Genomic DNA, 18624 nt, shown 5'->3' on the forward strand with positions numbered 1-18624 from the left:
AATGCACATGTGATATTTATCGTAAAGCTAATATCCTTGAAATGTCACTTTCTAAAATGTATTTAGCAATTCACATAAACCACTCATACTGAATTGTACGATCCACCCCAGTTTGTTAGCTTGAGAATTATGGCATAACACCCATCTATTATGTGATGTTTGCATCATTAACTATTGTGGCCAATGTGATCATGTTTAAGGTACGTAACAATGGCTGCTTTGAAGTACATCAATATTTGTCAATTTCTGTATCTACTAAACGTTCCATATGATAACTGAGAAGGTTCAGATTATGCATGTAAAATATTTAACATTTTTTAATTTAAATTTTTTTTTTTTTTTAAAAACAGAAGGTAGCTTGGAATAGTCTTGACCACTTCAATGGACCATTTCAGCATAAAAATCTAACCAAACTTTAGGAGAGAACTTGGGCAAGAGTTAATGGACAGATTTGATAATACTTGCACAAGTAAATCAAAGAAAATAATCTGCACAAGGCTGAAGATCAGAATCTGACCTTGGAAGAGAAAAGAAGAAGATAGGGAACTGCAAAACTACAAGAAAAAAGTAGAATTAGTGACCGCCTCCAATTAGTGGCGGTTTACCAAAAATAGAAAACCGCCCCTAGGAGGAAGAGGACGAGCGAAAGGCCCAGGGATTTAGTGGCGGTTTTATAAGTAATTATTAAAATATTAGTGACGGTTTTATTTTTAACGCCGCTAAATATCAAATATTATTTAGTAGCGTTTATACATTACCGCCTGCAAATAACCCTAGATAGCAGCAGTTTTATCTGAACCGCTGCAAATAATCCTAGATTTTTTCCTCTCCTTTTACCGCCAGCTTTTCCCTCAATCATCCCGCCCAATCCCGCGCCAATTTTTCACCATTTTCAGTTCGATTTTCATTTTAACTTCTCAACTCAGTTTGTTTTTTATTTCACACGACAGCTTAGAAAGAGATCGATAGGACTTTCAAGGTGAGAAATCCACTCGAAATTTTGGATCGGCACTCGCAAGCTTACGGTGACCATACGTTCTTCCGTGGACAAACCGGCGACTCGCACCGAATGGAGGTATCTTATCTCTTTTTCTCTGTTTTCTACTCTCTTCGAATTTTTTTCTCGATTCGCTCTCTGCGATTTAGGGTTTCTTGGTCGTCGTCTCCGCTCTCTGCCTTTTCGCATCATATATCGATCGTTTTCTTTTTCTCTTTCTCTTATGTCGGTTTATTGATTCTTTGTTTATCTCTGAATATTCGAAGATCTGAACTTCTTTTCCCCGAATTACTTATTTTTCTTGTGATTTTCTTCTTCTGTCACCGGATTCTTTAAAGGGAGAATGAACCGACAAACATGAACAGCTTCTCTTTTGTGGCAAGCATCAATCTCTTAACGGTGGGTAGCAATAATATTTCAAGCGTTTTGATCGGAAATCCTAAACAAGATCACGAGGAATAAAGAAGAAAAGGAAAAGCAACCTACTCCCAATAAATTGCCGCAAAAAACTCTTGCTGATCTTTTCGTCATACGATCTCATCTCAGCTGAGGATGAGCCGATATTGCAGAAAACCTGAAAATGGGAACAAAAACGTAAGAAGATGAAAACACCAAACCCAGAAATTTTTATATTCTTTTCGGTTGGAAAATTTTCAATTTTCTTACAGAAAAGCAATCAAAGACAAGTTTTGATAAGCATAATTGGTCTGTATTAATGATCATGTCAATCCCTCCAAAACTGCAAGTTCCTCCATTTCTATTGTTCTTCTGCCAGTAGATATTGAAAGCATAAGATGCATGGGCAACAACAGTATCAGGAAAAACAGCTTCCATTAGGCTTGATCTCTTCACAGTTAGCACCACCTTGACCGGAAGAGAATGTTATATTGGAACAATAATTATGTCCTCTCAGAGTCAGACGTACTAGTTATCTCCAGAAATTAATAGCTTTGCTACAAACACAAGTCTCAAAGAGAGTGTGTAGGTGATCTATTGTCTTTGTCAGCAAATCCTCCAGGGGTTGCATTCTGCTCCTAACATCTGATTCAACCAGTCTCTTTTGAGTCTTGGATGATCTTTGAACTCTTGTCTAAAGATACGAGGAAACAAATCACCATAATTAGAAAATAATAGATAAGTGAACCAATTATGGGTGGAAAGAAATGAAATGCGGTAATTTCCTAAGGTGGTGTTTTTACCGGGTAATGGAGAATTATTTAGGTACAACCAAGGCTGCTTTAGATCTTTTTTCCTTTTTGATTTGTCAAGCCAGAGTATTAATTATGAAAAGAGTGGCATTGCTTTAGGTCTAATGTGCCAACTCATATGAGGAATACTCTTTGCAATATTTTCAGTATACTTGAAATGTCATCCTCAAGTAAGTATTTAGGTACTAACCTTAATGTTTCATTGCCTTTTCCTCTGCTGGCCGGCAAGCCCTTACAAAATCTGTTTTGACTGCCATCCCTACTTACTATATGGGTGTTTTGAAATCCCTAAGCAGGTCTATGACAACCTGAAGTTGTGAAGTGTTTCCAATAACCTTGGTAAACAATTACTGGTTTTCTCAGTGTTCTCATTCTAGAACTTGAGGGAAATTGAAACACTTTCACAACTTTATAATTGAAACAAAACCATGTATAGTGCATGAAAAGGTATTCCATATGCTGTTGAGTATGTATAGATAATTACAGAACCAGATTGTTAATTAAGGTGTTCCATCTTGTTCGTTATTAAGGTTTGTTAATTTAATTTTGGGTTCTAATTATAATAATTCACATGGTGACATGTGAGCAGATACCAAAGATTTGGGGTGTGTGGTATGTCATTTAGTAGGTGATGAACACGGCATGAGTTGGTTCTTTTGTTCATTCAAGCACTCAAAGCTGGAGGAGAAGGAGGGATTAGGGAGGTAAGTGTCTATTAGTGACATGATATTTAATTAAAGTTTTGTTAATTTGAAAGTTGGAATATTCTAAACCTTATCCGGTTGTTAATTAAAGAGTGTTGCTTCTCTTTGTTAAATGCATCATATGAGCTAAACTAGAAATAAAAATTGTTAAACAACTAACAACCCAATAAACATATTTTATCTCTTTAAAAAATATGCATTTTTATTTCTAAAAACAGATCAACACTCTGCCCTCTGTTCTTTTTCTTACAGTTCCAAATCTGAATTTGAATTTCTAAAACTTTTCCGAAATGCATGAATAAACAACCCAATAAAAATTAAATTCAGATTTGGGAATTGTAAGAAAAAGAAGAACAGAGGGGCAGAGTGTTGATATGTTAACATGAGATGGAAAGCAACAGAGATGAATGGATGATTCCTTCCCACTTTGGGTTAACTAGAGGTGAGTAGAAGTGAGGTGGAGAGAGGGGAAAAGTGATAAAAAGAAAAGAAAAGAAATTCTCTGATTCTTTCTCTCTCTAAGAGTTCTTTTTTTCTTTTTGGGTTTACCCTTTTCAGCCTTGGTAAGGAAGAGTGAAGAGAAGGTGAAGTTGTGATAGGTTGGATAGAATATCCCCTTTTCTCCCATTTGGTACGGTTTAACAACAACAACAACAACAAAACCTGCCCACTGGGGCCGGCGCCCCCCGGGCCGCGCGGCGCCCCCCCCCTCTCCGGTTGGCCCCCGCTCTTCTTCCTCTGGTCGCGCGGCTGGCCGGCCCCCCGCTTTGTGTGGGTAGAGCATAAAGGAACATACTGTTCAAAGACCTAATTATCAGTTTTTAGAAGTTTAAATATATGGTTATGGAGTAGAAGATCTCCATGTCTGCTAATTTGACCCACAATCTGATCTTCAGAAATCAGAAAAAGTACTAAATGGCACTTGTAGATTGAGAATTTTTCTTTAAACCGCTATTTTCTCATGTTTTGCCATTTTCCCACATTTTGCTAATCTTGTATCTTTAAGGCGTCAAGATCAATGCAATCAGGAAGAACCACATTAACAGGTGTAGAAGTGATTCTTGGGATCTTGCCTTTTCTTGGTTGGATCTTGGAATCTTACCTTTCTTTCTTTTCTATTCTACTACTGTGGCAAGATCCAAATGGGGAAGGGGAGGGGGTGAAAGAGAGAGAAAGAGATGGGGGAGGGATGCTGCTGGGTATGGGGAAGGGTGGGTGGAGTGCCGTAGAGGTGGGGAGGGTTCTTTGTAGGCTGTGATAGGGTTGGATTAATATTGGGGCCACCTGCATGAGAACAGTTCTCTGGTAATTGCTAGTTGGAAGTAGCTAATCAGGGCTTTGGGCTTTTGGCCTGATTTTTGGAAGGAAATGTAGTAGAGAGGAATGTTTTGGGTTATTTAGAGGGGGATGGAGAGAGAGAGAGGGATGTGTGAAATGATCTAGTCTTGGGAAAGCTCAGCTTGCTGGAGAGAGAGGAGCTCTCAGGTAAGGTTTAGTGTTTTGGATGTTATTGCTGCTATATGAGTTTGGTTGTTATTGATTGGATGGTTTAATGTGCTTGGTGTTTGGTTTCTAATCTTGTTCTGAGATTTACTGAAATATCCCTACTAATTTATCCATATTCTCTGTGTTGTTCTCTGCGGTATTGATTTTTCTGTGATTTTGGTGGTGGTGTGAGTGTGGAGTGAGACTTAAGGTGAGACCAGCAGGGGTCTTAAGAAAACTGTTCTGCAATGATGTTTACTGCAACCAGGATAACAATGTTGCATATCAATATTCTATCACTTGCAAACACTTGCATGCTTCCTTGATTAACTGTCTTTTGTTTTGTTTTATCTTGTGACTTCCGCAATTGCAGATCTATCTCTATGAGTAGGCTGGATGCAGAAACAGAGACAAATCCAATTGACTGTACTGTGGCACATCTTCTCTTCTATCAGCCTCCAGAGCCATCCACAAAGCCTGTCCATGATGGTAAGATACCCAGACCGCCTATAGCTAATATACTTTCATCTGAAGTCATGACCAAAGGTGTGATGAACCTACCAATGGATTGCCAATTTAAGTACTCAACTGAAAAGTGAATTGTTAGTTACACAGGGACTAAAGCAGCCATCACGTTCCTTGAGACCCATCATGAGGATAAGTTTAGAGGCAGTCCTTACATAAACACTCCGGAGAATGCATCAAACAATGAACAAGAACATGGTGGAGTCATGGTTGAAGCTTCACTGTGAAGAAAATGAATTGCAAACCATTATGGGTAATTTCTTCCTTTATCTCTTCCATTAATGAATATTTGTTTTTCCAGCCTTTGATGGAAATTTTTTTTTTTGCTTTGGTGTTTCAGTCTCAGCCAATTCTATCTTCATTCAGAAAAGGCTTTTGGTGGCTCAATTATGGCTCTAGCAATGGTCATCATTTTCATATGTGCACAAATGGTGTATGACTTTTTATTTGTTTATATGTTTCCTATTATGTATCTATGTCCAAAAGAGACTGGTGTCAGTTCTTAACTATTGCATTGGGGGTGATCATGTTGGCTGAGTTCCACTCAACTCGTCTAGAATGCAGACTCCAACTTACCAAACATGGTATGGTATATCTGTATGTTCTATTGTGGTTGCATTTAAGTTTTCTTTCTTTCTTTTTTCTGAAGTGCTGCGTAGTGACTGTATGTTTATGAATCACTGGTTTATCCTTAACATGGTTCTGATGCACCTGTTTTCCTTTCTCACTTCTTGATAGAATTTTGGTTATTCTATCCTGGGTAATATTCTGAACATTACATGATCCGTCTTTTGAATTTTCTTGTTCTGCAACTGTATATAGATTGGAAGAGTTGAACTGAGCTTCCAATGTTCCTAGTGGCTCTACATAATTGTCCTTCACTCCTGGAGTAAAAAGCCAGTGTTTCTGCCATTCAGTCTACTCCAACTACACCTTGCTCTGGCCTTCCAAGCCCAATCTCTATTACTTCCTATTCTAGTGCTCAATCAGGTAGTGGGTCTAGCAACAACAAAATAATGTAGGTTCAATATAGCTTTCTTGGGCAAATTTTGTACTTTAGTTGCAACTTGCAAATTTTGTACTTTGGTTTGCATTTTCTACTTATCCTAACAAATTGATTGAATCAAAATTTTGGTTCTGCAGCTGTGCCACAAGCTTGCAAAGCATCCTTGTCCCAATTTCTGAAGAAGCGCAAGGAAAGGTAATTTTATCTTTTACCATGGTTTATATCTTTATCTCATCTTTCCCAGATACAAATATGTAGGGGTTTTGATATTTAGACATAAAGTAATTGAAAAGTTTTAGAATTATAATTAGGATGGATTATGACACTCAATGTTTTTGATGGTTGGATGGGTTAGAGGCAGACTTAGTGTAGGATATGATGTGGAGGTGCTGAGTTGAGATTTGAATGGATTCTACTGGTGAATTTGGGCTGCTGTAAGGTTTTGGTGAACTAACATTTCAAAAAAGGGAGGGTAGTTTTAGGGATTTGGAGGTTTTGAAATAGAAATTTGGATTGCTTACAATCGAATCTAAACTTGAACATAGTGTTATTCAAACGTAATGAAGAGTTTGTTGATTGAGGACCCTCTAGGCTTCCCATCATCAAGGTGATGACTGGACAACACCAATCCGACTAAACTGAATTCTCAACTGAGCGTACATGACTAGAGCAAAAAGGTCATGCTGTTGCTGCCATCCGTTACTTTCTAATCCAAATAGCTATCAAAGTTGGACGATGCTCCATTGGTATTTTGCATTTGGTTAACAGAAGATGGATCTCAATAGACTTGACATTGTTGGTTTTGATTTTTCTTTTAAATTTTCTACTAGAGTTTTTATATTAATAACTCATCAACATATAAGAGACCGTAAAGTCAACTGTGGCCCAAATAAGGATAACAAGGTTTTGTTTGCTGTCTTGAGGAAATTGGAACTCTGAAAGCTTCTTGAGGAAGTTAGCTTTGAAAGCTTCTAATATCATTGTGCCAGGATGAACATAGGATATCTGGAATGTCTCTTTATCCCTAAGCTTCTAATATTTTTCTTTCTTGCTTAATTCTGAACTTCCTAATTGTCTCTCTCATGATTAACTTGAATCAAGGTGTAATTTTACTTTCACCTATCAACTTTGATTATTTACATATACCTCCCCAACTTTCCAAACTAGTTGTTTTCTAATTGTCTCTTTTGTGCATTTGAGTACTTCTCACGAGGACACATCAGGATTGAAAGTGTATTTATTTGATCTTGCATGAGTTGATTTCAGAGATGCTAGTGGAAGAGGGTTCCATTGGAGGATTTGGAACTTGCTTGATTTGACAACTATTTTGAGGTAGGAATTTGATGTATTGAATATTGATGCCTTGATTATTAAATTCTTCATTTGACTTTTTTGATTTGGTTCTTCAATTTTGTATATTTGTATACAAGATGACTTGATTAATATGTATTTGGTATTATTTTTCTTAAATTTTGTCCTTCAAATTTTTTTAGCTTTCTTAAATTTTCTTTCTATTTATGTATATGTATTTTCATACAGGAATAAATGTCAAAACAGGGGAAATTTATAAAAAAAATATTAACATATTTGGTGGCGGTAAAGTGAAAACAGCCACTATTTGGGCCGCCACTAAATATATATATTTAGCGGCGGTTCTTATCCCTACTGCCACTGAATATTCATAATTAGTGGCGGTTTACTACTTACCGCCACTAATTATGCATATTTAATGGCGGTTATTAATCTACCGCCATTAAATGAACTTAATTCTTACCTTATCCAAATTCAATTAGGGCGGGTATTTTTCGCCGGCATAATTCATACAATTAGTGACGGTTTTATAAAATCGCCACTAAAACCAATTTTTTTGGTAGAGACAGTAACTCTTCATGTAAAAGCAAGTTCAAGAGACGACAAAGTAGTGGGCTTCCAGACTTGCTTCAACATAGAAACTAACCACTTATCCCTGTAAAGGCCTCAATTTCTTAATGTTAAAGAATTAATCCATCACAGAGGAAAAATGCATACCAAATGGCCCATATGATCCAGTTGACATTCAAAAAGCGAATGATCATAATAACCATAGGTTCAGTTTAACCAAACAAACTAAACCAAATGCAAAGCAGCAGGCCATCTTTTCCTGGTGTTACAGGCCTTCGTTTATGCATGAACTCCACATGAGTATGTCATCAGCATGCTTAATAGCTATATTCCTATTAATGGTTGGAGACATATTATGAGTTACCAACAAGTCCAACAAAGGATATATATATATATGATTTGGATGCTACTTATTGGATAATTTCCATCATGGATTCTTGGTTTTATATGTTGAACTCATCCATTGATTCCATTCAATTTGATGTTTTGATGACCTTGTTTTGAAATTATTATTGAATTTAACTTTGGATATGACAAAAAAATTGACTGGCCCTTCCGCCTATTCAGGGTTGGGATTGGCTAAATGCTACTCATGTTGTCACTGAAATGTGTTGGTTTGTGACTATTTTATCTGGGACAATTCTACTTCACAAAGCCAAGGACATGGCTGATGGTATTTATTCTTCCTTTTTGCCTAGCTAGTTATGCTCAAGTAGAGCTTAAATGCCTTTTAACCCATGTTTTCTTTTACAACGAACACATCTTCTCTTAGCAACTTGTGATTTATAATCTGGTGTGGATAAGAGGTGAAAATCATCTCAGAAATGCGAACACAAATTATAACTGCTGTTTTTTGTTAGAACATCTATGGTTTTCCTTACAACCCTAATGAAACCATACAAGAAGCTAGAATACGATATAATATTTAGAGAGCATTAGACATACCTTACACCAGACGTATATTAAGGAAAATTAATCCAAACATTGAGAATATTGAAGCCTTCTGCAATTGATGAAACTTTCTCCAATCTCCTCGTCTTTCCTACTTACCCTTCCTTGTAGAGGGAGAAGAAAACAAAAAACTTGAGAGATTGGAAGGACCCCATCATAGTATTTATAATAGCAATCCCAAACTCTAGTCCATTTCTACAATGGACCGGTTTGGCCCATCTCAAACTAATGGCAGTGCATCGACTCAATGGGTTGAAACCCCATCAATTATTAACCCCAGTAATTAATCCAAGTACATATATTGTTTAGGATAAACCTAACACTTTTTTGTCGTCTGTAAATTCTCTAGCTTCAGTACTAGTGTTCTTTCCTTTCCTCTCTTTGCTGTCACTGCTGTCACATTGAGGAAGAAACACCAACCACCCTAACATTAAAGTAAGGGGAAGAAAGAGAGAGGGGGGGGGTTGGAATTGCATCTTAGCCATCCTAGAAAGATTCATATTTTGTCACCAATGGGAACTTTGGCTCTTGAAATTCATTGCATGTTGAAGTACTGGTGGGTGTTTGTTGTTTGGATGCCAGTCCCAGCCTCTTTGAGTGTAAGTCTTCAAGAATTCTTTGAGTGCTGGACCAGGGCTATTGTCTGCTACTTAAGGCCAGTTGCTGTGCTGCTCAATCTATCTTTTCAAAACGAATTCAATTATCTTATCCCATAAATGATACATGTGTACGTGTAGAAAGCTCAATTATAAACTCATCCACTTTAGAGGTGGGTAGGGCTAAAATTTTTCCCAACTCCTTAATTTCTTATTAATTTTACTTGATTTTATGCACCATATAACAATACGGTTGATGCTCTTAAATATGTTTTATGGGTTTTAGTGTCATGCCCTTGTTAAATATGTACATTATGAAAATAAAGATGTCCACTAAGACCCAGCTGGAACCTCCCAACATATTTAGAGAGGAAGAAAGACATTTTTTTTCTTGAAATCTACATTTATCTTTTAGTGACTGCTGGTGCAATATTTAAAGGCACTCTTTCTGTGTTTGTGTGGAAGAAATACTTGAGAACCAGATGAGAAGCTGATTCACAGTTTTACAAAGATGGAGTCAGGATTGATTTTGGATTGCATATTCGGCATGCACAGCTCAACCAAAAGGGTTAACCTGGACAAGGCATTAGCAGCTAGCTGATCTTGGAATATAATGGAACCTACCATCTTTGAAGGAAGACTGCAACTGAATAATGCCATGAAGCATGGCAAGCAGAGAAATATTTTTACAGCTGAAGGATTATTAACCTGATGAATAACTTCTTGACAGTCAGATTCAATTTTAATGTCGTTGAGATTAAATTTAGCCTCAATTGCACTAGCTTCAGCAGGCAATATTTTGATGCATGGAAATAATATTTTTCCTTAATTTGGGCCAGAAAAACTATCTCATCATCAGTGTGTCCCGATTATTGTTGATGACGAAAAAGTATCCAGAGGCTGACCCTAATTTGAAATCCCCCATTCCTTCAAAGAAAGAATGGTAAGGTAAAGGTATCAAACTAACCAGCCCTAAATATATACATCAAATGAGCTTTTAAGGGTTTGTACTATGAGTGTGTTGAATGTTGTTAATAAATTAGACGATCACAATGGTGTCTAGCACAGCTAATGTGGATCCCATTCCTGTACTTTTATGGCATTTGTATGGTTAGATTGGTTCTTTACCGTAAACACTTTACTTGTGGAATTGATCAATTGAGTCTCTAATTCTAGAGTCTGGCTTGGGTGCTGTGTAATTAATGCACAACACTTGCAGTCCTGCAGTTGAGATAAAAAAATTGATTGAGATTGCAAAAATGACTGCATTTTGAATTGCCTCCATCTATGTCATTACTATTGAAACACCACGGCTTACGCTTGAACATGCTTCTACAAAGTTGCCTTTAGGGTCCCAAAGTATGCATCTTCATGCTCCATTTAGTGTTGTTAATCCCTGTGCTCCATCTATAAAGAAGCAAAGTCACTACCAAAAATAGAAGGTTGAAAAAGGAAAGGGTGTTGAGGCTGCTCCTTTGATAATACCTTGGGGGAGGAGTAACCGAATTCAATCTCAGCAACTATATAAATAGCCTAGAGATCTATGAATTGAGGGAGAAATGCCCTTGAATAAGAAGTCATTTGTATCTTTCCTCTTGTAGTCAGCATAATGAACTCTGAATTGAGTAACTCTAGATTAGTAGAGTACTAAATTCTATCCTCAATGAACCCATTCAATCCAACATAAAATTTCCTATAAAATCTATTAAATTGATCCTCAATGGAGAGATTTTCTAGCAAAGAGAAGCATGTTCAAGAATAAAGTATGTATAATTGATTCATCATTAGATAAACAAACTAAGCACAAGGGGGTAGGTGAACCATGTCTAACAAAGAGTTGTTTACTCGTGAGAATGGCTCCATGAGCCACCTTTCAAAAGAAGCTTTGAATCTTAGGAAGAGTTCTAATCCTCCGAATGTTTGACCAATGTTGTTGGAAAGAAGATGCCGGGGCTGTAGTGCACAGATAGAGTTGTTCACCAATTTGAAATATGTTCGATGCATATGGCTTATCTCGGGGTTTTGGACTCGGAATGGGCTGAAATTCATCACATTGATCCTAAATAAGCTCGTGAGAAGGACACACATTGCATTGCAGTGATTGATATTTTTTTTTGGTGTTTCAGAATCGTTGGGAGGGCGTTTTGGACATTTTACTACTTTTAATAGTATTTTTATAAATTTTTGTTTTTTTTGTTTTAAGGTTTCTTGGTACTATAAAATTATATTTTGTGCGTCTTTTGGAGAGTAGGTGAATGTTTTTGTTTCTGAAATTTTTTTTGAGGGACAGATTTCTCTATTTTTTCAACCTCTGTTTGGCCTTATTTCTTTATCTTTTCACACTAATTTTGAGTCTAAAACCTTAAAAGCACTCGTTCAAAAAAAAACAAAAGTGCCTAAAACATTAATTAATTTGGTTATGGGTCGGTTTAAATTCTACACCAAATCCCCATAAATTTCAACCGGTTGATCGAAATCAAAGCGATCCAATTCATTCTGGTTTGACTGAGCTCGGTTAGTTTGACTAGGATTTTGGTTACAAATTGACACTTAAACCCACATTGCCATTGACCTTTGATTCAGAATACTTTGAATCCCACATTCCTAATTGCAGAGTGACCACACAACTCTTGAGCAAAATCAATGGATAGGACCCACAAAATAGATGACCGTTTGATCAATGACGATCATGACATATCAAACGGTCCTGATTGCTTCACGTATATAGTTTGACTGTATAGATGAGATACAGCTTGAAAGATGATATCTCATATTTATTTGTGATCAAGGGGATGGAGACAATTAAAATCCTCATTAAGGAGTGGCTATCAATCATCACCTACTAATTTATTATGGTGGATCGGGCCAACGGCTACTTTTTCTTAGTACAGCTTTGAATTTGTGTGGGTGTTATACGTATCTTTCATAAATCATCAGAAAAAAAGGCACTTAAACAAAGGAGAAAAGGACTCTTTCTCTCTCTTCTCTCTAGGATCTCTTGATCAGAAGCCTTGAAATGTTTAAAATCACAACAAGATTGGGACCCATAATCAGCAAAAAATTTAGTAGTAGTTTACTAGAAGAAGAAGAAGAAAAGTTCAACTTTTTAAGTTTAGCAGTTGAGCTGATCAACTTCAGTTTCCTAACTCATATAACCAAAACCGCTCTTCTCTTCTCCAGTTAGCTTCTTAGATAAAGCAAGCAGAGCACATGATCCAGCAAACCATGGTTTCTGATGATTTCAGCTTCCCAACAATCACTGAGCCAGTCCCTCGCTTTATGGATTCACCATCATTATGGAATGTTTCTTATGAAGTATTCTCTGATGATTCATCTTATCTGATCAGTCCAAGAGAGAGACAAGGAAGAAGAAGAAGAAGCAGAAGATGGAGAGAGAGAAGACAATAGGAGAAAGAGCTATCCTGTGGGAATTGAAGACTACACAATGTTCAAATCAGCAAAAGATGAGGTTATCAATAAAGAAGCTGAAGAAAGAATGGATATGTTGTGGGAAAACTTCAATGAGGAGTTGCAGCGGATTTCTTCATTGGATAAGGACAGAAGAAAAGGCCATGGCGAATACGAAGAGGATTTGGGTGTGGCTGGAGATCACAAGGCAGGATTGTATTGTGTGAAGGCATGGAAGATGACCAAAACAAGCAGTAGTGCAGTTTTATCTCCTAGGAAACCCAGTTTGTTGACAATGGTGAAGGTTGTGAAGAAGATCTTATGGCTTCATAACTCTCACTGCCCAAAGAAGTGTAATCCATGATTATGATCAATTTTCTGGTTTCTGTGCTTAATTGTTTCTCTTTCTTGATCTAATCTTGATGGATTCTGGTGTAACAAAATAAGAAGTCATCTAATTAATTTGGTTAGAGCAGAGAAAGTATAGAATTAGCTCTTGAATAATCACTAGGTAAGAACAGGAGTGATTGATTTAAAAAAAAAATTGCAGCTGTGTTAATTTGCCTGCTTTCCTGTTGCATCTATACTTCATTTACCTCATGTTGATTAGGCTTTTTATAAAGATAATTATTCTTTTTACTTTAATGATGATGATGATGGTGTTAATGATGAAAGATGATATAAGCATGGATCATTTGAAGGGTTTGGGAGGGAAGGATTGAGGGAGACTGGGAGAGAGAAGGCTCTGAAGGTTGAAAATAAGCAAGTTGTGGTCCTAAAGGTTGAAATGATGAAGCTGGCTGTCTTTAACTAAAATTTGAAATACTCTCCATAAAACTAGTGGGTGCATTAGAAATATCTACTTTCTACTTTGTAATTATATATGAGAAATTTTGATTGGAAAAAGGGTTAAGAATCCTTTTGTGTGGGTTGTTGGTGTTTGTATACTTTTGTAGTTAATGCTATTTTCAATTGAAAATTGCTTGTGTTGTGCAATTAATGCACAACATTTGCAGCGAACGGTAGAGACCAAGATCTCGACCGAGATTTCAATATCGATCATCTATTTTCAAAATTTGTGTTTTAGCACTATTGAGAAACGGACGGTTGAGATCTCAATCTCCATCCAGATCTCGATCTCGACCATTTGCAGCACAATGTTGTGCATTAATTGTGCAGCATTGAAGTCAAGCCTTTCCGAATTAGACCTTTTAAGTTGACCAAGAATTGAAGAATATACCTCAGTTTTGTATATTTTAATAATTCATTAAATAATAATAAAAATTTAACTTATATTTAAACCAAATAAAAGAAAATTTGATAATAATAAGAAAGAGGTGATCATTAGAGTAAAATGAGTCGAAATCCTCTAGCCATAGGGGTAGAGGACTATATTTTTTTCACACCCTTTCACCACATATTTAGAAATGGAAGGAGAAGGTTCATCTCTGATCACTAACAAGTGGTGGAAGATAAGGGGGAACAATGCTCTCTACCCTTATGGGTACAACATTCCAACTTGAGTGACACCTACCCTTTTTCATTAAATATTCTTTGACCATTCTTTTTCTTTTTCTTTTTCTTCTAGTTTTCAACCTTTTGATGTGCATTTATATCCTTTAAAACCACACAAATTACACGAACTTCCTTATAATTGGATGTAATTTACAAAAAAATCTAAAGGTTGGCTCACTATAATTACACTGGATCAACTCTCTTTGATGGTATATGCAATAGCTCCCCACCCAGTCTCGTGCCCCATATGAACGAAGAATCCGGATCTTCTCCCCGTCGGGGGTGCTCCCCCATGGTTTCATGACCACAAACACGTGGGTCCCCAAAAAAAACTTTTTTTTTTTCCAGGTTTTTCACTTTGGTGGAAAAAAACAATGTTACAATTCTCACTCCAACCCCTAAGTTAACCCCAAATTTCACTAATGGGTTTACAAGAGGCAAAAATAATGCACATATATAACACTCTATATGGTTAGATGGGTTGAACATTACTATGTATTCAGTTTATCTATTTCCCGCCTTTTCGAGGTTCAAACACTGCTGCCCTTCTTCCCGCTTCTTCCTTCACTATAATCGCTCCTTCTCTGCTTCTTCCTCTCTTTGCTCGAGAGACCTCTCTCTCCTTCTTCAAGGCAACGTATTGCACTCTCACCTTCGACAAATCCATGCCCGGATCTACCGAATCGGCGCGGATCAAAATGATCTCATCGCCACGCGTCTCATTGGCCGCTACCCAATTCAATCTGCTCTTCGCGTTTTTGGCCATCTTCGAAAGCCCAATATCTTCCCCTTCAATGCCATTATCCGAGTCCTTTCTGAGAGTGGTCTCTTCGTTGAAGCTTTCTCTTTCTTCAAAGCCTTGCAATTCCAATCACTTTCGCCTAATGACTTTACCTTCTCCTTCCTTCTCAAGGCCTGTATTAGATCTAGCGATCTCCGTAACGTCCAACAAATTCATACCCATGTAGTGAAACTGGGTTTTGATTGTGATCCGGTTGTCTGTAATGGGCTTCTTGCTGCTTATATGAAGGGTGTTAGAGATTTAGTCTCAGGGCGCAGGGTGTTCGATGAAATGCCAGAGAAAGAAATGGTGTGTGCTTGGACTAGTTTGATTGCCGGATATGCTCAGATGGGTAGGCATGACGAAGCTCTGGTTCTTTTCTTGCGTATGGTTGAAGATAATTTGATGCCTGAAGATGATACCATGGTAAGTGTTCTATCTGCCTGTTCAAGTCTTGAGATTGGAGAAATTAAGAGGTGGGAGAAAATTCTCTTGGAATTCAGTGGTAATATCAGTAATAATGTCCATAATGGACATAGTGATTTTATAGATATTGTTCTTATTTATTTGTATGGGAAATTGGGAAGAGTTGAGAAGAGTAGAGAGTTGTTTGATAAGCTTACTGAGGGAGCAAGAAGGAGGAGTGTGCTTGCTTGGAATGCAATTATCAATGGATATGTTCAAAATGGACATCACACGGATGCTCTTAGTGTTTTCCGACTGATGGTGGAAGGATTTAATCCAAAACCTAATCATGTTACAATGGTTGGTGTCTTGTCTGCTTGCGCTGAAGTGGGTGATTTAAGTCTGGGGAGATGGGTTCATGAATATTTAAAAACAAATGGAAGGAAGTGTGTTCTTGAGTCTAACACACTTTTAGCTACTGCGTTAATAGATATGTATTCTAAATGTGGGGCTCCAGAGAAGGCAAGAGAGGTTTTTGATCGTATTGTTAGTAAAGATGTCATCTCTTGTAATGCCATGATTATGGGTCTTGCTATAAATGGTCAAGGGAAGGATGCGCTGACGCTTTTCTCAACAATGGAAGATTTTGGCTTGCATCCCAATGACACTACCTTCCTAGGTGTGTTGTATGCATGCAATCACTCAGGCTTGATAGAGGCAGGCCGTCACATTTTCCAAGACATGGGTCCACGCTATTCCATCACTCCTAAAGTAGAACACTATGCTTCTTATATTGATCTGCTTGCGCGAGTGGGCCTTCTTGAAGAAGCCCTGGAGGTTTTGACATCCATGCTTGGTGTACCTAATGCTCAAATACTGGGGGCTTTGTTGGGAGGTTGTGTGGTCCACTCTAAGCTAGACTTGGCAAAACATGTTGCCGGAAGACTTGTTGAGGTGGATCCTGATAATTCTGCTGGCTATGTGATGTTGTCCAATATATACGCAGTTAATCGTCAATGGGATTATATTGCTGAACTAAGAAAATCAATGAGAGAAAGGGGAGTGAAAAAACAACCTGGTTGTAGCTGGATCAGTATTGATGGAGTTGTGCATGAATTCCTTGTAGGTTCCACCTCACACCATCAGATTGAAACAATGTACTGTACATTGGATGGATTGCTGAAGGAAATGAAGTTGTTTGGCTCTTAAGTAGCTCATGGAGTCTCACACATGAAGATGAGCCATGGATGTACAGAACTGAATCATGACCTTTAGAGTGTGAACAATGTAACAGAGATTTTGCTCTGCAGCCTCTTTTAATGCCATAATCAAGTGTCTACAAATGGGCGTGATTGAGGCAATTGAGGATGTTTGCCATAGTAAGATACATTTTACATTCCGTCGCTGGGATCTTTCCTCAGACACTTGAGACTCTTCTGCATGCCTTTTCACATTCCAATGGTGGAACTTCCCATACTTGTTTTGTGCTCAGGGAGGTCAACTCTTATTTTCCTAGATACATGGAATAATGCCTTCATTGACCCTAGAATCATACATAATGCTTGCTTAGTTATCCCATTGCAAATGTGCCATATCAAATAACCACTCAAGGTTTTTACCCCAATGCCAAGTGAGGCTGATGGTGAATAGAATAAAAAGGAGTGAAGAAACGATGTAGGTGAAGGTGAGTTACTGTCTACCAAATTCTATATGGATTTACTTTTGGAACATCTCCCCTGATATCACATGGGTTCTCAATTCCTTTTGTTTTGGTTGTTCTGTTTGTCAGCAGTTTCCAAAATATAAAAGAAGAAATTATGATGAGACTTCACTGATGTCATTCAGAAGTGGAAAAATCAAGCAAATGGTGAGTTCCCAACTTTCGTGTGCTTATCCTGTACCCATTTGATAAGCTTAATAGATTTGTTCTGAAGAATTAGCATAACTTCTAGCCTAAAGCTAAAAGAAAATTATTGTCAGACTTGGGACTTTTCCAAGTGTTAGGAGGCAGATGAGAGGATTCAGAATCATGCCAAACTACGAAAGCAAGGCTAGTCCAAGGAGAAGAATAAAAAATCACTGGCTTGATTTGCTCTGATGTGGTTGCGTCAGTTTCCCACCCCAACACCCCTTCCAGGCAAATTGAGGTTTTTATTTCTGAAATTTCTCTTTAGTTAGAGGGCATTGAATAGGTGGCACAGCCAACATCTTGCGTATTCAGTCTGTGGAGTGTTCTCAAATTATAAGAATGGAGGTTTGCAAAGAATTTGAGCTCACTGGTTTTTAATAAATTTAATGTGGAACTCTTTACTCTTCTTCAGTTGATTTTACATTGTTATCGTCATATACTAATATAGGGAAGAAGGAATTTGGTGGCTAATCAGTCAGCTCTGTAGGATCAATGCTCTGCCTGGTGTGCTGAAAGGTTTTGAAAAGAATAAAGTGTCAAGCAACTTTTTCAGCTAGGAAGCCTGTCAAGTAATGGACTCATGAACAGGTTTTGCTTCAGTAAAGAACTTTGAGAAAGCTGGAATTACTTCTGAATCTCCGACTGCTGTTGAATATCTGCTTTTTCTCCAAGATTCCCTTGGTATTTCACGTTTGGCTTCATTTGACGACCCATCATTTAACCATTACATAATTTTGCTGTGGACGTACTCTGTTTTTAACCAATACATTTTCACTTCTACTTGCTTTTCCATGACAGTGCATGAACATAGAATAATCCGGTTCTACTACCCTGTATAATTTCTTTTCAGGCATTTAGTGCCTTGCAAAGTTGGAAGTGTGAATCCTTATCTGGAAGTAAGTTTCAACTTCCAAAAATTATATGGTGTTTCATCATCATTGTTGCTCAGACTGGTGTTCTTGAAGACTACTAGGTATTTGGCAACTCCTAGTACTGGAACCCCATTTAAGTCAGTCCTAACATTTACAATGATGAACTGAATCAACAAAATAGGAGAGGGTTGGATGTCAATCCTTCCCAGTTACTGACTAATGCCTCCACTATTGGATCCTTTCCTCGAGTAAAACTACCAACACTTGATATACAATACCAACGCCTCAAGTTTCAGGCCCATCTGACTCTCGTGGTGAAGAAACAGTTCCCCAGAAATTTGATTGTAGTAAGGCTAGGAAATTACCTCCATACAAGCAGCA

The 18624-nt window shown here is 37.6% G+C and overlaps 2 protein-coding genes across 13 annotated transcripts; both read left to right on the forward strand.

Annotated features, from left to right (window-relative positions):
- The first annotated feature begins 789 nt into the window (after positions 1 to 789).
- Positions 790 to 10424, forward strand: LOC149021280 (uncharacterized). Of its 11 annotated transcripts, none has more exons than XR_016172313.1 (8): positions 790 to 1075; positions 2795 to 2909; positions 4768 to 4883; positions 5010 to 5172; positions 5260 to 5909; positions 6063 to 7257; positions 8374 to 8479; positions 9819 to 10424. XR_016172313.1 is itself a non-coding variant. In XM_089149539.1 (5 exons), the coding sequence occupies exons 2-4, from the start codon at positions 2848 to 2850 to the stop codon at positions 5144 to 5146; spliced, it is 315 nt and encodes a 104-aa protein (XP_089005665.1). In that variant the 5' UTR covers positions 790 to 1075; positions 2795 to 2847; the 3' UTR covers positions 5147 to 5172; positions 5260 to 6043. The 11 variants fall into 11 exon arrangements, 1 of the variants encoding a protein (XP_089005665.1); XR_016172312.1 differs by lacking the exon at positions 9819 to 10424 and adding an exon at positions 1336 to 1396 and having other exon boundaries at positions 8374 to 9801; XR_016172314.1 differs by lacking the exon at positions 9819 to 10424 and having other exon boundaries at positions 6063 to 6120; positions 7126 to 7257; positions 8374 to 9801.
- A 4286-nt stretch (positions 10425 to 14710) lies between these two features.
- Positions 14711 to 18557, forward strand: LOC149021281 (putative pentatricopeptide repeat-containing protein At3g08820). 2 transcript variants are annotated; one of them, XM_089149541.1, is made up of 3 exons: positions 14711 to 17146; positions 17255 to 17329; positions 17443 to 18557. In XM_089149541.1, exon 1 carries the CDS (start codon positions 14770 to 14772, stop codon positions 16669 to 16671), a length of 1902 nt encoding a protein of 633 aa, XP_089005667.1. In that variant the 5' UTR covers positions 14711 to 14769; the 3' UTR covers positions 16672 to 17146; positions 17255 to 17329; positions 17443 to 18557. The 2 variants fall into 2 exon arrangements, with proteins under 2 accessions (XP_089005667.1, XP_089005666.1); XM_089149540.1 differs by having other exon boundaries at positions 17255 to 18557.
- Positions 18558 to 18624: the final 67 nt, after the last annotated feature.

This window comes from Hakea prostrata, chromosome 3 (assembly GCF_041222555.1).
Source record: "Hakea prostrata isolate BN-2017 chromosome 3, UWA_Hpros_2, whole genome shotgun sequence".
NCBI lineage: Eukaryota > Viridiplantae > Streptophyta > Magnoliopsida > Proteales > Proteaceae > Hakea > Hakea prostrata.